This window comes from Heterodontus francisci, chromosome 7, assembly GCF_036365525.1.
Source record: "Heterodontus francisci isolate sHetFra1 chromosome 7, sHetFra1.hap1, whole genome shotgun sequence".
Lineage (NCBI taxonomy): Eukaryota > Metazoa > Chordata > Chondrichthyes > Heterodontiformes > Heterodontidae > Heterodontus > Heterodontus francisci.
Genome location: NC_090377.1, coordinates 127,519,864 through 127,545,270, shown reverse-complemented (window position 1 = coordinate 127,545,270; position 25,407 = coordinate 127,519,864). Strand labels below are relative to the sequence as shown.

The following is a 25,407-nucleotide window of genomic DNA, read 5'->3' as shown; positions in this document are numbered from 1 at the left end:
CACCTACTGAAGACTAGCCAAATTAAACACTCTGTTTTCCCCCAGAACAACATTAACTATTTATTCGAAAATAAATAATAGCTCATATATATATATGAGACAACTCCTTAATCCCTTAACCCTCATGCACACACACATTCAAAAAGAAATGGTTAACCAGTTTCAAAAGGATGTTTTACATTACAACTGTTTCTTAGGAATAGAAGGAATAATAAATAATGGAGGATCACATTTTATTTTATTTTTTTTAATTTTTTAAAATTTATTTTTAAAATAATAAAAAAAAGTGATCCTCCATTATTTTTTATTATTCTGGTAGGATGTTTTCGGTACAGTGAGGTGTCCCAGAGTCGAATAGTCAGATGCCACTCAAAGTCTCTCCAGACGAGGTTGATGAACAGTCTGTGATGGGTCGGTGTTCACGGCAATTTAATTGCAGCTGGCGTCACATAGGTCTTCTATCAGGGGTGTAGCAACAGGTCTTCTTGGGTTTTGAAGCAGCAGTCTAGCAGTAGACGAATTCTTCAGATTTCAGGTTTTTCTTAGAACATAAGAGGCAACAGGAATCTCACTGGATGCAGAAATTCTTCAGAGACTGGAGGCAACAGGAATCTGCCACCTTTCAAATGCAGGATTCCTTTTCAAGAGATGCAAGTTTCCGTTACAGAGAGGTAACATCTTTCTGGGTCGTGTCTCTCTGGCTCCAGGCAGGTCAAGCAAAGATTTCAGATGTCTGCTCTTTGTCCAATTCACAGGCTTTTTTTTGAAACACATAGAAGATTTTAGTACAAAAATAAAACCTTTTGTGACAACATGGTGCAGGAAAGAGCAATGTAATTGCTGATGCTCTATCCAGAATTTAAAGAAAGGGTATAATGGAAGCAAACAACTCTTGTATGCAGGACAAATTATAAAAGTTTCAGATGAGAAGACCCTCCTGCAGGGAAACCTGTGTTTCCAGTAAATCTACTTTTCTTTTTGCAGTATTCTGATCAACAGTCATCGACCTGAAATGTTAACTCTGTCTCTTTCTCTCCACAGCTGCTGCTGGACTTGCTGAGTATTTCCAGCATTTTCTGTTTTTATTTCTGCCTTTTTGTTTTGTTCAGATTCCTGCTGATGATGACAGCAGTATTCCAGAAGGAGACGAAAGTTTGGAGAATGTAGTGAAAAAAATCGAGCAACGGAATGAAGATTTAAAAGCTGCAGTAAGAAATTGTTATCGATATCAGTGTGAATTTGAGTGTGTAGTTTAGTGTAGATGGATTGTTTGTTGAACAATAATTTGAGTAAACTACTAAGGTACTTTGATAGCTCCAGAGGTGACATTGCACTTGAGTGTTGAAGATTTTTACATAGCTTTGTATTGGTGAATATTTACTAACTGAGGCAAGAATGCTTCAGTAAACAACAACTTTACTTAGTGATCAGTAAAGTCACAGTGACGCAGTGGTTAGCACCGCAGCCTCACAGCTCCAGCAACCCGGGTTCAGTTCTGGGTACTGCCTGTGCAGAGTTTGCAAGTTCTCCCTGTGACCGTGTGGGTTTCCGGCGGGTGCTCCGGTTTCCTCCCACAGCCAAAGACTTGCGGGTTGATGGGTAAATTGGTTGTTGTAAATTGCCCCTAGTGTAGGTAGGTGGTAGGAGAATGGTGGGGATGTAGTGGGGAATGTGGGATTAATGTAGGAGTAGAATAAATGGGTGGTTGTTGGTCGGCACAGACTCGGTGGGCCGAAGGACCTGTTTCAGTGCTGCATCTCTAAAACAAAATTAAATAAAAAATAAAGTTAAGGCATCCAGTAATATGTTAAAATTAATTTGAACTGCAGTGAAAAGAGAAAGAAAGAACTTGCATTTCGGTAGTGCAATTCATGATCCCAGGACATCCTCAATGCTTTACAGCCAATGAACTTTTGAAGTGTAGTCACTGTTGTAATCTAGGAAGTGCAGTAGCCAATTTGCACACAGCAAGGTCACAAACAGCAATTAAATAAATGACTAGATAATCTACTTTTGTGATGTTGGATTAGGGATAAATGCTGGCTCGGGCACTAGTGCAACACCCCTGTTGTTTGAATACTGCCATGGAATCTTTCACATCCACTTGAGAGGGTAGCTGAGACCTTGGTTTAATGCCTTACCTGAAGGATAGAACCTCTGACAGGACAGCACTCCCTCAGTAGTGACACTGAAGTGTTATCTTAGATTATGTGCTCAAGTCTCTGGAGTGGGGCTTGAACCCACAACCTCGTGAACCTGAGGTGAGAGTGCTACCATTGTGACAAGGCTGACACAAATTTCAGCCTCTTGGGAACCTGTTTTTCTTTGTTTTGCTTCATTAGGGGATCGCTTGTTTTATGCAACTCTGTAGAAATTGTGCCCTCACTGATGTTCAGTTATAACCTTTAGTTCTTCACAAGTTAAAATACCTGCCTTTTGAACCTCTTAAAACCTCTGAGCCTGAGCTGCTTACATGGAAACTGCACGCCTGTCAATGTTAGTTTCAGTTTACAGAGTTAATGAACTGCAATGCCTTACTGTAGATCAGCTATATTTGACTAGGAATTTTGACTGGTCCTTCAAACTCGCAGAATTTTTATCTAATCACTTTTTCACTTGGCTTGGGATGTAGTTGCCATTTAAAAAAAACTGTTGTTACACAAATCAGAACTGGCACATTGTTACCATGATGTAAATGATTGCAGCACACTAAGGTATTATGCTTCTCATATGGAGCACTATTTGAAGTTTCATTGGTTATTGATTTCTTATAGTGCAAAAACTTATTAAGTGACCAAGTACTTCACTTATTCCATGGTTTCTTCCTGAGCTTGCTCTGTCAAGTTTTAGTTAACAGTATTTCACAGATGTGCAAGGAGTGATTCTTATACGTTTACAAAACACTACTGTTTAGATTTAACTGTGGCATCGGACGCTATTAGCAGATTGCAATTAGCTGGTGGTGGGGTAGCTTTTACAGAGGCATCAGCCACTTCCTGAATGATGTTACTTGACTGTAGTCCTATGCTGTATGAAGAAGGTGAATACACAAGGAAGATAGATTGCCTGCTTTGTTGGCTGTTCTTTATTCAATTGATAAGCATCTTACACAAACGATGACCTCCTATTGATCATTGTGAGCCATGCTGGGGTATTTTCTTTTCATTGGTGGGAGTTATAGAGTTATAGAGTCATAGAGTCACTTACATCACAGAAGGAGGCCATTTGGCTCATCGAGTCTGTGCCGGTTCTCCACAGTCCCATTCCCTGGCACAATTTTCCCATTGCCCTGCAACTCTATTTCTCCCTGGTGGCCATTCAGCTTCCTCTTGAAGTCATTGATCGTCTCCACTTCTACTACCTTGTGGGCAGCAAGTTCCAGGTCATTACCACCCGCTGGATAAAAAAGTGCTTGCTCATATTCCTCCTGCATCTTTTTCCCAAAACTTTCAATCTGTGTACCCTAATTCTTGTATCATTTGTTACTGGGAACAGCACTTCCTTGACTAAATTATTTAAGCCTGTCATAATCTTGTACACCTCTACTAAATCTCTCTTCAATCTCCTTTGTTCTTTGGAGAACAAATCTAGCTTTTCCAACCTAACCTTGTAACTAAAATCCTCCATCCTGGAACCATTCTGGTAAATCTTCTTTGGACCCTCTCAAGAACCCTCGCATCCTTTCTGAAATGTGGTGACCAGAACTGGATGCAATACTCCATTTGGGGCCTAACCAGAGCTTTATAAAAGTTCGGCATAACCTCCCTGCCTTTGTACTCAATACCTTTTGTTTGTGAATCCCAAGATCCCATGTGCTTTACGAACCACACACTCAATATATCCTGCAACTTTCGAAGGTCAGTGCACATACACCCCCAGGTCCCTCTGTTCCTGCACACTCTTTAGAAGTGTGCCATTAACTATTTACTATGACTTGGTTTTCTGTTTATATGCCAATTTCTTATTCAATTGGACACTGACCCTCCTATTCCATGAGCTTCAATTTTTTTAACCGACCTTCTATGTGGTACCTTATCAAATGCTCACTTAAAATCCATATAAACAACACCCATCGCATTCCTTTCATCAACTTTCTCTGTTACTTCATCAAAAAATTCGGTTAGATTTGTCAAGCATGATCTGTCTTTTACAAATCCATGCTGGCTATTCTTAGTTAACTCGCACCTCTCTAACAGTCCTGTTTGTTGTTTCCAAAACCTTACCCACCATTAATGTTAAACTAACTCGCCTGTAGTTGCTAGGACTACTTAAACCCCTTCTTGAATAAGGGCGCCACATTTGCCGTTTTCCAATCCTCTGGCACCTCCCACATATCCAGCAAAAATTGGAAGATTATGGCAAGCCCTTCTGCTATCTCCATCCCCACTTCCTTTACCAACCTGGGATGCAAGCCATCTGGACCAGGTGACTTGTCTACCTGAAGCATAGCCAACCTTTTTAGTACTTATTCCCTCTCAATTGTTATCCTATCCATTGCCTCTATCCTGCTTCCACTGATATTTTGTCAGCCTCCATTTCCTTAGTGAATGCTGATATAAAGTACTCATTAAGTATATTAGCCTTGCCCTCCACCTCTAAGCATACATTACCCTCTGTTTCCCTAATAGGCCCCACTCCTCCTCTTACTACTTGCTTACTATTTACATGTTGGTGTCAATTCCAGTTTAGTTTTAGGTTAAAACCAGCATTAACAAGCTTATAAATCATCCTGGCAATTAAATAGGCAAGGCACAATGATTAATTAGGCCATAAAACAATCCAACGTTATGAACATAGAAGGAAATTTGGGAAAATGAAGAGCAGGACACAAGGTTGGGGGGTGGTGGGGTGTGGTCAGGGCAGGGAAGGAGAGATAGACTGCTTGTCCCTCTTCCGAACTTTGCTGCTTGTACTAATCATTGGCTCATAATTATTGTATTCTTCACCACTGGGGGACTCAGTATGAAGTAGAAATGTGAAAGTGGACATAACACATCCTACATCTTGTAGGATACAATAAACCATCCCAGACTAAAGTGGATTCTTAAACCGAAGGAATAGTTTATCAAAAGGGTTAAAGATAAAGGGAGTGAAATTTAGTTGTGTTGCCTGCAGCAGCACTACAATTTGTCATGAGCATGACATACCGCTGGCCGCTTGCCATGCAGCGTTACTGGAGTGGCGCTCGCAGATGTGACCCCGTGTGTGCCTGAAGACATTGAAAGTGCGATATGATGCCATTGGCCTGATTCGGCTCATGGAATGCATAATACTATAACTGGCCAATGAATTTGCAGCGAACACTTCCTTATTCACTCCTAAAACAAACATTAGGAAGCAAGGTGGGCTCTGTTCTATTCTGTGGGACTATTTAAAGGGCCACTCAACATGTTGCAGCTGAAGTGCTTTTAGCTTACTTGTGCTGAGGCAAAGTTTGTGTAAGCACTATGGTGAATTGTAGGAGCAATTTAGAGGTTTTTGCTGACTACAGGAGGACAGGAATTAATAGTGCCTTGGATATGTATGGGGTCATTTGTTGCAGTGCCACTTGCTCTGTAACATGAGAAGGACATGTAGAGGAGGAGGCAGAGAGGGGAAGCTCTGTGAGGAGGGAGGGGAAGGAGGACTCTCCATGGAAGGCCCTACCCACAAAGTTTCTTCAGGAAGCAGCATTCCTACTTGGGCACTACTCCTGGCTTATTGCTGAGGAGACATCAATTCACAAAGGAGGTAGTCACAGAATTGTGCCACCTCGTTCAGGCAGACCTGAACCTCAAACCAGGGCGAGGACGGCCCTCCCAGTGGCCGTGCAGGTCACCAAAGGCCTTACATTCTACGCCACATGATCCTTCCAGGCGGGAGCAGGCGACATCAGCAACGTATTGAATGTATTGAAGTTCACTGTGCATAGAAGCACAGGTGGTCATAGAGGCACTGTACAGAAGGAGAGGGGACTTCTTCCTCTTCTCCTCCATGAGGAGGGAACACCAGGATGAAAGGTCATGTGACATTGCCAGAATAGCGGGCTTCCCAATGGTACAGAGTGCCGTCATGCATGCATGTGGCTGTGTGGGTCCCTTACATCAAAGGGGAGTGATATTGCAACTACAAGGGCCACCACTCTCTGAACATGCGGTTTCTATGCACCCGCACCAAGAAGTTCAAATTGGTGAATGCCTGCTTTCCTGGCAGCACCTACGATGCTTTTATCCTGGGCAAGTCTGCAATACTGACTGTTTTCGGGCCTCAAGACACACCACAGGATGGATGCTCAGTGACGAGGGCTGCCCCTTCCAAGCATGGGCCATGATCACCTTCTGCCATCCCAAACTATGAGGTTGTTTCAATGAATGCCATGGAGCTACCCATAAACCGTGAAGCAAGCCATCAGTCTCCTAAAGCAAAGGTTTCGCTGCCTAGGTTTCTTGGGGGATCTCTGCAGTAAACGTCCAAGAGGGTCTCTATGCTGCATCCTCCACAACTTAGTAATTCTAAGGGCTCAGCCACTACCTCCAAGAATCCGGAGATAACAGCAAGGGCACTGGTGGAGTTGTATTGGTGAACACGAATGCTGTCATCCTGAGAGGACAGCAGCTTTGTGCTTCACAGTGCCACAGTCACTCCAGTGGGGTAGCTCCTCAGCAATACTTGTAATCTAGGTTGTGGTAGTGATAGGAGACAGTATAGTCAGGGGAATAGATATTGTTCTCTGTAGCCATAACCGGAAGATCCGAAGGTTGTACTGCTGGCCCAGTGCCAGGGTTAAAGACATGGGCTGGAATTTTAGGTTGGGTGCGAGGCCCCGCCCACTGGCTGAAAGGTCGTTGGCGAGCCGCCTCCCGTTGGGACTGGGGAGCCAGGCCAGGATTTTTTACCCCCCAAGCCCTTAATTTGTCTTGGGTGGGACTTCCACCTTCTTGAGACAGGAAGTCCTGCCTAAAGGAGCTGCCAGCCAATCAGCAGGCCGGCAGCTCTTAGTCCCAGCAACGCCACGGGGAGCGGCGGCAACTGCTGGGACTACACCAGCTTCAGCAGGAAGAGGAAGGACGGCTCCTTAAAGATGGAAAGTTTTTGGGGCCTCGCCGGGTCAATCACAGGCCCTGGTGAGGCAAGGGGAGGGGGGTGGGTTTGGGTGGTGGTAGTGGGAGTGTTGTGCTTTGGGGGCAGGGAGGGAACAGGGTGCCTGATCAAGAGGGCCCCTCCACCCCCAGCCCGCAATAAGGCCACCAGGTTTTACCAAGCGGGGTTCTTGGGGGCCTTTGACAGCAGTGGGGGGAGGCCCTTAAGTGGCAGTTAATTGGCCACTTAAGGGCCCTTATTGGTCTGGGGCGGGCAGGCTGTTTCTTGTTGGCACCGCCCCACATAAAATTGCAGTGGAGGCGGGAAGGCATCAGGAATGGCCCCCCTTGCCCCTCACTCAATCTTTGGGCTCCCCTCCCCACCATCAGCCTGCTCGTTGAGGGGGTCGTAAAATTCCAGCCATGTCCTCATGGCTGGAAAAGAGCTTGGAATTGGAAAGGGAGGATCCAGTTGTTGTGGTCCATATGGGAACCAACGACGTAGTTAGAACTAAGAAGCGCTTCTATGGAAGCGGTTTGAGGAACTGGGTTCTAAATTAATAAGCAGAGCCTCAAGGGTAATAATCTCTGAGTTACTACCTAAGCCACATTCAAATTGGCATATAGAGTACAGCAGATTAGAGAACTAAACGTGTAGCTCAAAGAATGGTCACGGAATCACAGAATTGTTACAGTGCAGAAAGAGGCCATTTGGCCTAAAGTGTCCACACTGGCTCTCTGAAAGAGCAATTCCTTCAGTTCCATTCCCGCCTTCTCCCCATAAACCTGCACATTCTTTTCATAAACAGTCTAATTCCCTTTGAACGCTTCAATTGAACCTGCCTCCACCACGTTCTCAGGCAACGTATTCCAGACCTTAACCACTCGCTGCGTGAAAAAGTTTTTCCTCATGTCACCTTTGCTTCCCTTAGCAAATGTTTTTTAAATCTGTGCCCTCTCGTTCTTGATCCTTTCACGAGTGGGAACAGTTTCTCTCTATCTACTCTGTCCAGATCACTCATGATTTTGAATAGCTCTATCAAATCACCTCTCAGCCTTCTCTTCTCCAAGGAAAACAGTCCTAACTTCTCCAATCTATCTTCATAACTGAAATTGCTCATCCCTGGAACCATTCTTGTGAATCTTTTCTGTACTCTCTCCAATGCCCTCACATCTTTCCTAAAGTGCAGGGCCCAGAACTGGATGCAATACTCCAGCTGAGGCTGAACTAGTGTATTATACAAGTTCAACATAACTTCCTTGCTCTTGCACTCTATGCCCCTATTAAGCCCAGCATACTGTATGTTTTATTAACCACTCTCTCAACCTGTCCTGCCACCTTCAATGACTTATGCACATATGCACCCAGGTCCCTGTGCTCCTGCAGCCCCTTTAGAATTGTACCTTTTATTTTATATTGTCTCTCCATGTTCTTCCTACCAAAATGAATCACTTCACATTTCTCTGCATTGAACTTCATCTACCACCTGTCTGCCCATTCCACCAACTTGTCTATCTCCTTTTGAAGTTCTACATTATCCTCCTCACAGTTCATAATGCTTCCAAGTTTTGTATTCTCTACAAACTTTGAAATTGTGCCCTGTACACCAAGGTCTAGGTCATTAATATATATCAGGAAAAGCAAGGGTCCCAACACTGATCCCTGGGGAACTCCACGACAAACCTTCCTTCAGCTCGAAAAACATCCATTAACCACTACTCTTTGTTTCCTGTCACTCAGCCAATTCTATATTGCTACCGTCCCTTTTATTCCATGAGCTACAAGTTTGCTCACAAATCTGTTGTGTGGCACTGTATCAAATGCTTTTTGAAAGTCCATGTACACCACATCAACCCTCTCTGTTACCTCCTCCAAAAACTCCAGCAAGTTCATTATACATGATTTTCCCTTCGTCTGGGAAGAAGGGTTTCAATTCCTGGAGCATTGGCAGCAGTCGTGGGAAAAGAGGAAGTTATTCCCTTGGGATTGGACCCACTCAAAACTTGGCTGTGGTCATCATTCTGGCAAATCGTATAGCTAGGGCTGTGGTTCAGGCTTTATACTAAAATGTAGGGAGGAAGGGCAGGTGAAGGGAAATTTAGAAATATAAAGAAGAGAAAAGATGAGGCAAGAGAGCAGTGTAGCAATTTGGCTAAAGGCAAGCAGAGTGGGACAGGAAGAGACTGAGAGCTTAATAGTGCATCTGCGAATAAGCTCCATATAAAAGAATAGTGGTTTTAAAAAGAATGAAAGCCTCTTTATCTGTATGCATGAAGCATTTCTAACAAGATAGATAAACTAGCAGTACAAATAGAGATAAATGGGTTTGATCTAATCACCATTACAGAGGCATGGGGCTAAATTTTACCAGCCCCCTGGCACGGGAATGGAGATGGGGACACCCGTAAAATAGTATGGGACTGCGGCAGGACGGCTCCCCGAAATCATCCGGGTGCTGAGCAATGTTACGACATGTGGGCGGTGCAATGGGTCAGTGCCTGACAGATCGGCAGTGGGCAGGTAATTAAGGCTGTTAAACAGCTAATTGTCTGAAATTTTGCGAGCTTTTTGTGATTTGATGAAGCGGTCACAGGTTTCTCGGAGGCTCAGCATCTCATCTCCTTGAAGGAGGCGAGAATGGTGTGCTGGCACAGTGGTGGAGGGAAGTGGTGGGCATTGTTTGCAGCTTTCTACTGAGACAGGCAGGCTGTGTGTTGAAGACGCGGGGCTATCAAGTTTGGTGGCACTGCAGAGGGTGAATCCAAACTTAAGTACTGCTGGTGGAAGAATGTCTCACAGGTCCACAGCAGTCACTGGAGGCAGGACAAGATTTTTGAGAGGCACATCACAGAGGATGCTTTATTTGGCTATTGGATCTGTGCGTTCTGAGTTTGATTCCTCCAGGGAGTGGCAGCAAGATGGGGATATAGCCATATGGAGCGACTACAGTTGCTAGGGGAGTTTCAGCAGGGTGAAGAAACCATTGGATGTGGACGAGTAGGGCACATGGGGGCAAGAGTGCAGTAAGCTGTATGCAGTTCAAAGGGTGAACGATCAGTGGCTCAGATTTATGGAGATGGCTGAGCATCAATGTCTACGAGGCCTGCATCTCTTCGGGTGGGTGGTGGTGGAGCTGTGCGGCACACTGGAGCAGGAGTGGATGCCATTGGGAAGTGGCAGACATCCAATGCTTGTAGCATTAAGGTGATGTTGGCACTCAACTTTTTCGCCTCCTGTTCGTTGCAAGGATCGTCTGGAGATCTATCTGGCCTCTCAGTCAGTGGCCCATTGCTGCATAAAGGAGGTCACGGATGCCATGTACCGTTAGGCTCGCTAATATATCAACTTTACAACTGGTCAGGCAGAGAGGGAAGTCAGCGTGAGGCCATGGCTGGATTCCCTCAGGTGGTGGGGGGTAGCCATTGATGTACTCATCAAGGTTCCCTCAGAGCAGCCAGGCGCCTTTGTGAACAGGAAGGAGCTCCACTCCCTGAATGTTCAAATCATCTGTGATTACTGTAAGTGGATCATACAGGTGTGCATGAGGTTTCCAGGAAGGTGCCATGACTGCTACATCCTTAGACAGTCCCAAGTGTCTCAGCTGTTCAGGCCACCCACACACTTTCGTGGCTGGATCCAGGGGGACAGGGGGTATCCACAGAATACTTGGCTTCTCACCCCTGTATGCAACCCCAACACACAGGCAGAGGATACATACAATCAGTGTCATCTGGGGGGAGCATTCAGTATGCCCTCTCAAGGGTATCCCACATCATTGTCTGCTGCTGTGCATTACATAACCTGGTGCTCCAGAGGGGAGTAGTGCTGGAGCCGCAGGAAGGCAGCGACATGCATCGTAGGAAGACTTGTGACTCTCTGATCAGCAGACACTTCAATGAGATCAAGTGCAAGGGGCCACCGAAACATGGAAGTCTGTCCCAGAGGCGGCCTTACTGACCTTTCAGAAGAGAACCTTATCATCTCTCTGGACCCATCATCACTCTATGCCATGGCCTTCTGTCAACACAGACGCTTACCTTTACATACCCTCTATATATTTGATTCCATATCTGGCCATGGCCAACTGGTGCACAAAAATAAATACACAAGTCATCATACATTGCATCACAAGACCTTTAACTCTTGTAACACATTAAAGGCTTCCACATTGAACAAACAATTATCACCTCGTGAAACCCCAAATACTGGTCCACGTGTTTACAGGCTCACTTATGGTTAATTCTATGGGGTGCTCTCCCAGTGTCTGGAGTTGATATGAGGACAGCCTGCTGCATTTCTTGCCTCAGTGCATGAGGTGGCTGTGGCTTGCATCCTCTGGGTGCTGAAGCCTACCAGGGCCCCACACGTTCAGGGCCACCTGTATTTATGCAGGGGCCGCCTCAGTCATCAGTCACTGTCAAAGGGGCCTAGGATCTGCCATCAGTGAGCAAAGTGCCTTGAAAGGGCCTCCATTGCCTTCAGCCTGTCCCTCCTCAGCCCTTTCAGGCCCCACATGCACTCCCATGGTTTCCTGCAGTATGTCACTTCCTGGCAACGGGTTAGCCCATGTCACCCACCCACCGTTCCGTACATCTCCTGGATAAGGCTATGATATGGAGGTCTGGGTGCAGCCCCTGAATCCACTCGGTGCTGTGTTGCATGGGTTCTCCATGAGGGTTGCCAAATGTGGCAAGTAACACACAAGTGCCAGGCAATGACTGTCTCCAACAAGAGAGAATCTAACCATCTCCCTTTGACATTCAATGGCATTACGATTGCTGAATCCCCCACTATCAACATCCTGGGGTTACTATTGACCAGAAACTGAACTGGAGTGGTCATATAAATATCGTGGCTACAAGAGTCTAACTCATCTAGAACATAGCACAGTACAGGCCCTTCGGCCCACGATGTTGTGCCGACCCTTTAACCTACTCTAAGATCAAACTACCTACCTACTCTTCATTCTACTATCATCCATGTACCTATCCAAGAGTCGCTTAAATGTCCCTAATGTATCTGCTTCTACTACCACCGCTGGCAGTGCATTCCATGCACCCACCACTCTCTGTGTAAAGAACCGACCTCTGACATCTCCCCGAAACCTTCCTCCAATCACCTTAAAATTATGCCCCCTGGTGATAGCCCTTTCCACCCTGGGAAAAAGTCTCTGGCTACCCACTCAATCTATGCCTCTCATCATCTTGTACACCTCTATCAAGTCACCTCTCATCCTTCTTCGCTCCAATGAGAAAAGCCCTAGCTCCCTCAACCTTTCTTCATAAGACATGCCCTCCAGTCCAGGCAGCATCCTGGTAAATCTCCTCTGCACCCTCTCTAAAGCTTCCAAATCCTTCCTATAATGAGGCGACCAGAACTGAACACAATATTCCAAGTGTGGTCTAACCAGGGCTTTATAGAGCTGCAGCATAACCTCACAGCTCTTAAACTCAATCCCCCTGTTAATGAAAGCCAACACCCCAGACGCCTTCTTAACAACCCTATTAACTTGGGTGGCAACTTTGAGGGATCTATGGACATGGACCCCAAGATCCCTCTGTTCCTCCACACTGCCAAGAATCCTGTCTTTAAGCCTGTATTCTGCATTCAAATTCGACCTTCCAAAATGAATCACTTCACACTTTCCCAGGTTGAACTCCATCTGCCACTTCTCAGCCCAGCTCTGCATCCTGTCGATGTCCTGTTGCAACCTACAACAGCCCTCCACACTATCCACAACTCCAGCAACCTTTGTGTCATCGGCAAACTTACTAACCCAGCCTTCCACTTCCTCATCGAAGTCATTTATAAAAGTCACAAACAGCAGAGGTCCCAGAACAGATCCCTGCGGAACACCACTGGTCACCGAGCTCCAGGCTGAATACTTTCCATCTACTACCACCCTCTGTCTTCTATGGGCCAGCCAGTTCTGTATCCAGACAGTCAAATTTCCCTGTATCCCATGCCTCCTTACTTTCTGAATGAGCCTACCATGGGGAACCTTATCAAACGCCTTGCTAAAATCCATATACACCACATCCACTGCTCTTCTTTCATCAATGTGTTTTGTCACATCCTGAAAGAATTCAATAAGGCTTGTGAGGCATGACCTGCCCCTCACAAAGCCATGCTGACTATCTCTAATCAAACTATGCTTTTCCAAATAATCATAAATCCTGTCTCTCAGAATCCTCTCCAATAATTTGCCCACCACCGACGTAAGACTGACTGGTCTGTAATTCCCAGGGTTATCCCTATTCCCTTTTTTGAACAAGGGAATAACATTTGCCACCCTCCAATCATCTCGTACTACTCCTGTGGACAGTGAGGACGCAAAGATCATCGCCAAAGGCGCGGCAATCTCTTCCTTCGCTTCCCATAACAACCTTGGGTATATCCCGTCTGGCCCCGGGAACTTATCTATCCTCATGTCTTTCAAAATTTCCAGCACATCCTCCTTCTTAACATCAACCTGTTCGAGCATATCAGCCTGTTTCACGCTGTCCTCACAAACGACCAGGTCCCTCTCACTAGTGAATACTGAAGCAAAGTATTCAATAAGGACCTCCCCTACCTCCTCCGACTCCAGGCACAAGTTCCCTCCACTATCCCTGATCGGCCCTACCCTCACTCTGGCCATCCTCTTGTTCCTCACATAAGTGTAGAACGCCTTGGGATTTTCCTTAATCCTACCCACCAAGACTTTTTCATGTCCCATTCTAGCTCTCCTAAGTCCATTCTTCAGTTCCTTCCTGGCTACCTTGTAACCCTCTAGAGCCCTTTCTGATCCTTGCTTGCTCAACCTTAAGTAAGCTTCCTTCTTCCTCTTGACCTAGCTGTTCCACATCTCTTGTCATCCAAGGTTCCTTCACCCTACCATCCCTTCCTTGCCTCATCGGGACAAACCTATCCAGCAGTCGCAGCGAGTGCTCCCTAAACAACCTCCACACTTCTGTCGTGCATTTCCCTGAGAACATCTGTTCCCAATTTAAGCTCCCCAGTTCTTACCTAATAGCATTGTAATTCCACCTCCCCCAATTAAATATTTTCCCATCCCGTCTGCTCCTATCCCTCTCCATGACTATAGTAAAGGTCAGGGAGTTGTGATCACTATCACCGAAATGCTCTCCCACCGAGAGATCTGCCACCTGGCCTGGTTCGTTGCCAAGCACCAAATTCAACATAGCCTCCCCTCTAGTCGGCCTATCTACATATTGAGTCAGGAAACCTTCCTGGACACACCTGACAAACTCTGCTCCATCCAAACTATTTGCACTAAGAAGGTTCCAATCAATATTAGGGAAGTTGAAGTCACCCATGACAACAAACCTGTTACTTCTGCACCTTTCCAAAATCTGCCTCCCAATCTGTTCCTCCGTGTCTCTGTTGCTATTGGGGGTCTATAGAAAACTCCCAATAAAGTGACTGCTCCTTTCCTGTTTCTGACTTCCACCCATACTGACTCAGTAGACAAACCCTCCTCGACGACCTCCCTTTCTACAGCTGTAATACTATCCCTGATTAGTAGTTGCTAGGACTACTTACACCCTTTATTGAATAAAGGTATCACATTTGCCACTCTCCAATCCTCTGGCACTTCTCCAATATCCAGGGAAGATTGGAAGATTATGGCAAGCCCTTCCGCTATCTCCACTCTCATTTCTTTTAGCAACCTGGAATGTAAGCCATCCGGAACAGGCGACTTAGCCACTCTATGCATATCCAGCCTTTTCAGTCCATCTTTACTATTAATTTCGATCCCATCCATTACCTTTACCACCTCCAGTTGTATTGATATTTTGTCAGCATCCTTTTCCTTAGTAAACACTAAAACAAAGTACTCATTAAGTATTAGGGCCTTGTCCCGCACCCCTAAACATATATCACTTTCTTTGTCCCTAATCGACCCCATCCCATCTCTTGCTACCTGCTTACTGTTTGCATGCTGGTAGAAGGTTTTTGGGTTCCCTTTTATGTTGACTGCGTTCTATTCTCATATTCTCTCTTTGCCAGTCTTATTTTCCTCTTCACTTCCTCTCTCAACTTTTTCACCTGAAGAATTCACCTGACATGCATCATACAATCTTTTTTTTATTTCATCGTTTTTTCTAACTCCCTCATCATTGAGGGAGCCCTGGTTTTGATTCCCCTACCTTTCTCCCCTTGTTGGAATATACCTAGACATATCTGAAACATCTCTTCCTTAAAGATTACCCATTGTTCCGTTACAGTTCTTCCTGTCAATCTTTGGTTCCGTTTTACCCTGGCTAGATCCCTTGTCATGCCATTGAAGTTGACCCTCTTCCAATTTAGAAGTTCTACTTTAGATTATCCCTGGCTCGCCTCTATTACTAATCTAAACCTTATGATAGGAAGAAGCTGAGATGGATCATTCACTTGACATTTCTGGCTGAAGATAGTTGCAAACACTTCAGCCTTGCCTTTTGCACTTGTGTGCTGGGCTCCACCATCATGGAGTTTCTCTTCCCACTAGTTGTTTAATTGCCCACTACCATTCATGACTCAATCTGGCAGTACTGCAGAACTTTGATCTGTTGATTGTTGGATTACCTAACTCTGTCTAACATGCTGCTTCCACTGTTTATCATGCATGTTGTCTTGTGCTATAGCTTCACTAGGTTGGCACCTCATTTTTAGGTATGCCTGGTGCTGCACCTGGCATGCTTTTCCATACTCCTTATGAAGCAAGTCTGGTCCCCTGCCAGCCATGAGGTTACAGATTGTGATAGAATACAACTTTGCTCCTCATGGATGCCCAGTTTTGTGCTGCTAGATCTGTTCTGAATCTATCCCATTTAGCTCAATGATAGTGCCACACAACATGTTGGAGGGTGTCCTCAATATGAAGTTGGGCCTTTGTTTCCAGAAGAACTGTGTGGTGGTCACTCCTACCAATACTGCCATGGTCAGATGTACCCGTGACAGGTAAATTGGTGAGGACGAGGTCAAGTAGGTTTTTCCTTCGTGTCAGTTTTCTCACCATCTTCCACAAGCCCAGTCTGGCAGCTATGTCCTTCAGGACCTGGCCAGCTCGATCAGTAGTTGTGCTACTGAGCAACTTTTGGTGATGGACCACGCAGAGGACATTCTGTGCCTTTGCTTCCCTTTGTATTTCTTCCAAATGGTGGTGTTCATAGCAGAGATCTGATTCATCAGCTGAGGGAGAGTGGTAGGTGGTAATTAGCAGGAGGTTCCCTCACTCGTGTTTGACCTGATGCCATAATTAGATTTGTGACATTTAGAATTTAGATTATGATCTTTAAAAACAAAATTAAATTCTTTATGTAGATGTCTAATTGTCTGATATGAATGTTTTTCTTTTTGTCCAGGCCCAGGTGGGTGATTTGGCTTCGGCGCACTCTGTGTCTCAAAGGCCAGAAGTAGTTGATGATTTTCTAAGAAATTTTCTCATCAAGATGGGAATGATGAAAACTCTTGACTGTTTTCAAATTGAATGGTAAAAATAGGTTTATTGTATGTGCATAATCTGTACACTGTTAACTTCGAGCTGCTTTTTTCCCCCATTATCTCATGTCTCTTTTAAAATTACCTAAGTAAGCTACAGAAGACTGATTCACACGCTTATTTGTAAGTTGATTGCAGTAAAAATTTCTCCTTGCAGTCTTTATCCAGATTTATATTTGGTTTTCAAAATTGCTAAAATAAAATTAAAGCCGTATTTCAATTCACTTGTGTTGAAGGCACTTAATTTTCTGTAGTTTTGAAAATTGGCCTAATCAATTTTTCCATAATGTATACTTGAAATCTGTAAACATATTTTAAAATGTGATTTTCTCAACTTCTTTTAAGTTCTAATGGCAGTAGATGTAAAACTCACCTTGCTTCCATATAATTCTTGTGGAGGTTGAAGGCGTGGTTGAAGTTATACGTGAGTACCAATGTTACAGTAAAGCAGGAGGTAGTAGAGAAATTGGATAGGATAAAAATAGATATAGAGGAGGTACTAAAGCAGTTGGCAGCACTCAAAGTAGAAACACCACCTGGTCTGGATGTGGAAGGCTGCAGACTTTCACTGCAGGGGAGAGCGCAGATGGTCTTGCTGGATGCCCTCGAGCTGCTCTGGGCCTTGAGGGGCCTGACTTTGGACTGCACCACCTTGCATGGGCGGCAGCAGTCTGGGTTGGCTGGCTGAGAGACTACAGCAAGGGCACTGGCAGAGTCGCAGTGGTTGGAGCAGGTGTGCTGCCATCCTGGGAGAGGACAACAGTTTCATGCTCCATGGTGCCACAGTCACATCCCCAGGGAGGCGTCTCAGCAATCCTGCTAATGTGCTGAGTATGAGATGGGATGGCATAAAGCATGGATCTCATGACCTCCATCTGAACTTCACTGCAGTCTTTAGACATCGAGTGGCTTCTGCCTGTGCTGCAATGGAAACTGAAACTTCGTCGACTAGATGCTGCATCATCCCCTCCCTTCCTCTGTCAGCATTCCAAAGGGGTCGTTCCCTTCGCGACACCCTCGTCCACTCCTCCATTACCCCCACCACCTCATCCCCTTTCCACGGCACCTTCCCCTGCAATCGCAGGAGGTGTAATACCTGCCCATTTACCTCCTCTCCTCGCTATCCAAGGCCCCAAACACTCTTTTCAGATGAAGCAGCGATTTACCTGATGTCTTTCAATTTAGTATACTGTATTCGCTGCTCACAATATGGTCTCCTCTATATGGGGGAGACCAAACCCCAAGATTGGGTGACCGCTTTGCTGAATACCTCCACTCAGTCCGTAAGCATGACCCCGAGCTTCCAGTTGTTTGCCATTTCAACACCCCTCCCCTGCTCATATGCTCACATCTCTGTTCTGGGATTGCTGCAGTGTTCCAGCGAACATCAAAGCAAGCTCGAGGAACAGCACCTCATTTACTGATAAGGCACACTAGAACCTGCCAGACAGAACATTGAGTTCAATAATTTCAGAGCATAACGGGGCCCCACTTTTTATTTTTAGTTATTTTTTCTTCTTTTTTATTTGTTTGTTTTATTTTAGTTTGTTTAGTTTGTTTCTACTGTGCCTACCCACTGTTTTTTTTAATGCCTGTGCTTGGAGCCAGGGCTGTTTGTTTTACAGTCAATTAACACCCTCTCGGTACTAATGTTTTGTCTTTCACCACACCATTAACATACTGTTTGTCTTGTTCCATGACCTTCTGGTCAGTTATTCTCTGTGACCTTGTCCTATCAACACCTCTTTTGTTATCTCTTGCCTCACCCCCATTTTACTTGCTTAAAACCTTTTACATTTCTAATATTTCTCAGTTCTGATGAAGGGTCACCGAGCTGAAATGTTAACCCTGCTTCTCTCTCGGCAGATGCTGCCAGACCTGCTGAGTATTTCCAGCATTTCTTGTTTTTATTTCAGATTTCCAGCATCTGCAGTATTTTGCTTTTATTTAGAGGCTGTATCATGTTTGCTTCCGCAAGTGCTGTCATGGAGTTGGCCACCACTTCCATGCTGGAAAGGATGGGCTCTAACCTCTGTGTTTCCCTGTGCCATGTTGGAGCTGGACTCCGCCATGCTCCTTGACAGTGATGAGAGTCTGTCAGGCAGGCCTGCCAATGAACCATTCATCAGTGTTCTCCTGTATGCTGCGGCATCGAAGTCCCCATCTGAGTCCGCTGCAGCAGACCTTGTCTGCAAACACTCCTTCTGGAAAGCTGTCACGCGAGTTATTTTTTCCCCCGACACACTCATGCCTGATGACTCATTACGTACAGACCCTGACTCTACACTAGCCTCCAAAGTTCACGCAGTGCCAGTATTTGAGCTTCTGGCTGCGAGTGCCAGATCATGTGACAGTACTACTTCATCAGTGGTGTGATGTTGCTCTCTCTCTCTTCTTCCTGGGTGTGCTGTGGCTGGGCAGGCGGCAAAGCGATCCCACAACCAACGGATGAGATCTAAGCTCTGCAGTCCTGCCACATCCAGTCATGAATGGTGGTGGACAATTAAAGAATGAACACAAGGAGGAGGCTCCACAAATATCCCCATCTTCAATGATGGGGGAGCCCAGTACACCAGTACAAAAGATAAGGCTGAAGCATTTGCAACTATCTTCAGCCAGAACTGTCGAGTGGATGATCACTCTCGGCCTCCTCCTGAGGTCCCCAGCATCACATGCCAGTCTTCAGCCAATCCGATTGATATCAAGTGATATCAAGAAACGGCTGAAGGCACTGGATACTCCAAAGGCTGTGGGCCCTGACAACATTCCGGCAGTAATACTGAAGACGTGCTCCAGAACTAGCTGTGCCCCTAGACAAGCTTTTCCAGTACAGCTACAACACTGGCATCTACCTGGCAATGTGGAAAATTGCCCAGGTATGTCCTGTGCATAGAAAGCAGGACAAATCCAGCCCAGCCAATTACCACCCTATTAGTTTACTCTCGATCATTAGCAAAGTAATGGAAGGGGCCGACGACAACACTATCAAGCGGCACTTGCTCAGCAATAACCTGCTCAGTGATGCTCAGTTTAGGTTCCACCAGGGCCACTCAGCTCCTGATCTCATTACAGCCTTTGTCCAAACATGGACAAAAGAGCTGAACTCCAGAGGTGAGGTGAGAGTGACTGTCCTTGAAGTCAAGTCAGAATCAAGGAGCCCTAGCAAAACTGGAGTCGATGGGAATCGGGGGAAGACTCTCCACTGGTTGGAGTCATACCTAGCACAAAGATTGTTGTGGTTGTTGCAGGTCAATTATCTCAATCCCAGGACATCACTGCAGATGTTCCTTGGGTAGTGTCCTAGGCCCAACCATCTTCAGCTGCTTCATCATTGATCTTCCCTCCATCATAAGGTCAGAAGTGGGGATGTTTGCTGATGATTGCACCGTGTTCAGCAGCATTTGTGACTCCTCAGATACTGAAGCAGCCCATGTCCAGATGCAGCAAGCCCTTGGCAACATTTGGGCTGATAAGTGGCAAGTAACATTCACAGCAAACAAGTGCCAGGCAATGACCATCTCAAACAAGAAAGAACCTAACCATCTCCTCTTGATATTCAATTGCATTACCATCAGTGAATCCTCCACTATCAACATCCTTGGGGTGGGGTGGTGGTTACCATTGACCAGAAACTGAACTTGACCAGCCACATAAATGCTGTGGTGACATGAGTAGGTCAGAGGCTAAGAATTCTGTGGCGACCAACTCACCTCCTGACTCCCCACTGCCTGTCCACCATCTACAAGGCACAAGTCAGGAGTGTGATGGAACACTCTCGACTTGCCTGGATTGGTGCAGCTCCAACAACATTCAAGAAGCTCGACACCATCCAGGACAAAGTGGTCCGCTTGATCGGCACCCCGTCCACCACCTTGAATTTTCACTTCCTTCACTATGGACGCACAGTGCCAGCAGTGTGTACTATCTACAAGATGCACTGCAGCAACTCACCAAGGCTCCTTCAACAGCACCTTCCATACCTGCGACCTCTACCACCTAGATGGATAAGGGCAGCAGATGCACGGGAACATCACCACCTGCAAGTTCCCCTCCAATCCACACACCATCCTGACTTGAAACTATATTGCTGTTCCTGGGTCAAAATCCTGAAATTCCCTTCCTAACAGCTCTGTTGGTGTACCTACATCCCAAGGACTGCAACGATTCAAGAAGTCAGCTCACCACCACCTTCTCAAGGGCAATTAGAGATGGGCAATAAATGCTGGTCTTGCCAGCGACACCCACGCCCCACAAATGAATATCAAAGAAAAAATTCTGGACTATCTGAAAGTATAAAATCAGAAGGGGAAAGTTGGGGGTGAGGAAGGGGGTGTTGCGGTGGAGTGTAAAGCAAATGCAGCTTGCTTATCATTCCAGATAGCAGCATGAGGGCAAGGTGGGATTTGAGAAGAAAATTTATGTAGTAACATGCTGATGTCCTGAATGTCCATGCCAATGCTAGACGCTACGGGCTCTCTCGCAGTGGCCCCATGATACTCAGCACCATTTCCTCTATTGGGCTCAGGGGATGAAGGCATATTTATCCCCTGTCGGTTCAGATTTGTTCCCTTCTATTGTTTGCCACCTTGTCCTGCAAGAGAGAGGGCACTGATTGTTTTGCAGTGTGTTTGGGTGATGTGCCTGCCACAGCTGAATAGCTAGAGGTATGTGGAAGTAGTGGGAAGTGGGTGTGAGACATCTTTGGAAGGTGTGTGAGGGTGAGATGGAGTATGTGAATGTAGGCCTGAGTCCTGACTGGTAGGGACTGCTGATGGCTATGTGATGCATTGAGCAGTGTGAGATGTTGGTATTGTGGGTAGGAAATGTCATGTGAAGATGCATTCACTGATGTTGACCACCCTCGTGAAGTCATTAGACTTCTTGTGGCAGGTCCTCGGGGCCAGACTGGGCATTGACCTCTCTGGCCTTGCCAATTGCTCCCATTCCCTTCGGAGGGTGATCTGAGGGTTTCCAGGACCCCGCAGAAACATAGCCTCTTGCCTCCTGTCGACCTTGCCTCTAAGGTTGCATCCGTGAACCTAGGAGCCCTCTCTCTTCCCTGGTGCTCCATTTGTGCAGTTCCTACTTGTAGCCAGAGTCAGTAGAGGCAGTCAGCAGCAGCTTACTTCCAATAAGTGCAACTCCTTTTAAGAGGGGCCTGCTGCCTTTAAGTGAGTTGCACCACATGTTAACAGCGCATGCTGCTGGGTTTTCTGCTGAGCACTCAGCCAGCCAGCAGTGCAGGCCACGCCCAGGCCAAAGTTGCAATCATTTAAATAAGGAAGCAGCACAAAATGTACATGCTGCCTGCCTCAATAGGACTGGATGTAGGCAGATTGCGAATTGTGACCCCCACCTGAAAATGGGCCTTAATAAATTTTTAGCTGCTAGAGTACAAAAGTAAGGATGTTATGCTGAACCTTTATAAAGTCACTGGTTAGGTCTTAGCTATAATATTGTGTCCAATTCTGCAGACCACACTTTAAGAAGGATGACAAAACCTTAGAGAGGCTGCTCAGGAGAGTTACATAGAAACATAGAAAATAGGAGCAGGAGTAGGCCATTCGGCCCTTCGAGCCTGCTCCGCCATTCATTATGATCATGGCTGATCATCCAACTCAGTAGCCTGTTCCTGCTTTCGCCCATACCCTTTGATCCCTTTAGACCCAAGAGCTATATATAACTCCTTCTTGAAAGCATACAATGTTTTGGCCTCAACTGCTTTCTGTGCTAGCGAATTCCACAGGCTCACCACTCTCTGGGTGAAGAAATTTCTCCTCATCTCAGTCCTGAAAGGTTTACCCCGTATCCTTAGACTATGACCCCTGGTTCTGGACTCCCCCACCATCGGGAACATCCTACCTTGTCAAGTCCTGTTAGAATTTTATAGGTTTCTATGAGATTCCCCCTCAATCTTCTGAACTCCAGCGAATATAATCCTAATCGACTCAATCTCTCCTCAAACGTCTGTCCCACCATCCCCGGAATCAGTCTGGTAAACCTTCGCTGTTATTAGAATGGTGCTAGGGATGGGGTCTCCAGTTATGTGAGGAGACTAGAGAAGCTAGGATTGTTCTCCCTAGAGCAGAGAAGATTAAGAGGAAATTTAATTGTCATTCAAAATCATGAAGGGTTTTGACAGAGTAAATAAAGATAAATTGTTTTTACTGTCAGAAGGGTCCATAACCGGAGGATACAGATTTAAGACAATTGACAAAAGAACCAGAAGTGTGATGAGAATTTTTTTTGCATATTGTATGATCTGGAATACATTGCTTGAAGCAGAATCAATAGTATCTTTCAAGAAAATGAACACATACAATACAGAGAGAGGCTATTCGGCCTATCCAGTCTGTGCCATCTCTTTGTAAAAGCCATTCAATTAGTCTTACTCCTTTTGCTGTTTTTCCATAGCTCTACAATTTTCTTCCCTTCAGGTAAGACTCTGGAGCAACACATATGCACCTCAGAATGTAAACATTAGCCTTTGAGTGGGTGCAGCACAGATTCAGCAGAATTATACCAGGGTTAAAAGGGTTAAATCATGATGCTAGGTCCCTTGTATAGAAAATTAAGAGGTGATCGATTTGAGTTATTAAGATGATTAAAGGATTTGATAGAGGAATAGAGGAAAGCTGTTTTCTCTGCTGGGTGATTCTAGAATGAGGAATGTAATCGTAAAATAAGAGCTAAGCCATTCGGGGATGTTATGAGGAAGTTCTCCACACAAAGGGTAGTGGAAATCTGGAATTCCCTTCCCCTGAAAAAGCTGTTGAGGCTGAGGGTCAATTGAAACTTTTAAAACTGAGATCGATAGATTTTTGTTCTGTAAGGGTATTAAGGAATATGGAAACAAGGCACGTAAATGGACCTGACATATAGATCAGTTATGATCATACTGAATGGTGAACTGGCTCAAGGAACTAAATGGCCTACTCCTATTTCAATGGTTCCAGCAGATGCAGAACAAAACAAAATCCAATCTGTTCAGCTCAAAGATGTAACTACCAGAAAGGATAATCTGGTTAGAGTCATAGAGAGATAAGGCACTGAAACAGGCCCTTTGGCCCACCGAGTTTGTGCCGACCATCAACCACCCATTTAAACTAATCCTACATTAATCCTGTATTCCCTACGATATCCTCACCTTCCCTCAATTCTCCTACCACCTACCTATACTAGGGGCAATTTACAATGGCTAATTTACCTATCAACCTGCAAGTCTTTGGCTGTGGGAGGAAACCGGAGCACCCGGCGGAAACCCACGCAGTCACAGGGAGAACTTGCAAACTCCGCACAGGCAGTACCCAGAATTGAACCTGGGTCGCTGCAACTGTGAGGCTGCAGTGTTAACCACTGCGCCACTGTTTAAATAATTTGTAGAAAAGGGATTTGTTGCATGCTTTGATGCCAAACCTTTGCTTTTGATGCTTGTTCAGACTGTTTATCCCAGAGTTCAGGGTTTTAGTCAGCCTTATTGCAAATTCAGTGAAGTATGGAAGGATTTCGACTCTACCTGGATCCAAGAGATCTAAACATTGGTGCAGTGACATTTATTTAAATTTAGTTTTGAATGGTTGTTCTCACAGATTTATCTAGTTTGTTTTGTAGTTACTTGGCTGCCTTGTTAGACTCAATGGCCTTTCTTCTTAGATTTGCAACGTCTGCAACTTTGACCAGTTTACAATGTTTCTGAAGCTAAATCATTGATGTGAATTTCAAAATGTAGGGCTTCCTGCAGTGATCCATGGGGCATTCAGCACTTCACGCACAAAAAACTGATTAGAAGGAGGACAAAGTTAAATGACTAAGATTGCCAAACAGATAAAGGGAGGTTTGAGTTGCAAATACATTAATGCACAATGTATTGCGAATAAAATCGATGTGCTGATAGGAAGTATGATATAATAGTAAAACAGAGATGGGGCTCGAACATTCCAGGTTGCAAATTATTCAGGATGGACAGAGTAGGAAGAGGAATAGGAGGGGTGCCAATATTAATCAGAGAAACCCATTAAAGTTCCTCCAGCCTTGCTTGTAATCTTTTACACATACCATTCTTTCAGTGAACCAGCTTCTCCTGCATTTCCCATTTTCTTTTACTTTCCCTAATTTGCAAATATCGTTTGTGTACAGCAGTAAGGATTACTTGGATCCATTTTGTTCATGCAGCCCTTTTCTATACTCTAGTCAATAATTGAATGTCCTTCTTTGAAATAACAATGACTGCAAAACTGCATGCAGTATTCCAGATGTGGTCTCGCCATGGCCAAGTACAGTTTTAAAATGGCTTCCTGAAATTGAATATTTTCGCTCTAACTGTGCATCTCAACATTCTGCTTGCTTTTTAAACGTCTGGGAACGTTGTATTAATGGTTTTAGTAACCTGGTCCACTAAAACCACCAAAATCTCTCCTGCTCCGATGTCTGAAGTACATTTCCATTTATCATGTAATTCATATCAACCTTCCCTCTGCCAAATCTCATAACCTTATATTTTCCTGTATTACATTAAATCTGCTATATCTCCACCCACTGAACGAGTTGTCAAGATATTTTGAATTTGTGTGCATTTCTAGATATCATATGCAAATATGTACACTTTGGGCACATTTCCTTTCATATGTCATTTATAGAATAAGACAGCATGGAAGAAGGCCATTTGGGCCCATTGTGCCTGTGCTGGATCTTAGGTAGAGCTATTCAATTAATCCCACTCCCCTGCTCTTGTCACACAGCCCTGTAATATTTTCCCCTTTAAATATTTATCCAGTTCTCTTCTGAATGTTACTATTGAATTTGCTTCCACCACCCTCTTAGGCAGTGCATTCCAGATTGCAGCAACTCGTCTGTTTTTTAAAA

At 45.1% G+C, this 25,407-nt stretch overlaps 1 protein-coding gene across 2 annotated transcripts in view; it reads left to right on the top strand.

Annotated features, from left to right (window-relative positions):
- The window catches only part of LOC137372316 (sperm-associated antigen 16 protein), a 1,170,879-nt gene that overhangs the window by 39,767 nt on the left and 1,105,705 nt on the right, over positions 1-25,407 (top strand). For both annotated transcript variants that reach the window (XM_068036139.1, XM_068036138.1), the window contains exons 3-4: positions 1,110-1,208; positions 16,410-16,537. In XM_068036139.1, the coding sequence (XP_067892240.1) occupies positions 1,110-1,208; positions 16,410-16,537 (227 nt within the window). The remainder of the gene's footprint in view (positions 1-1,109; positions 1,209-16,409; positions 16,538-25,407) is intronic.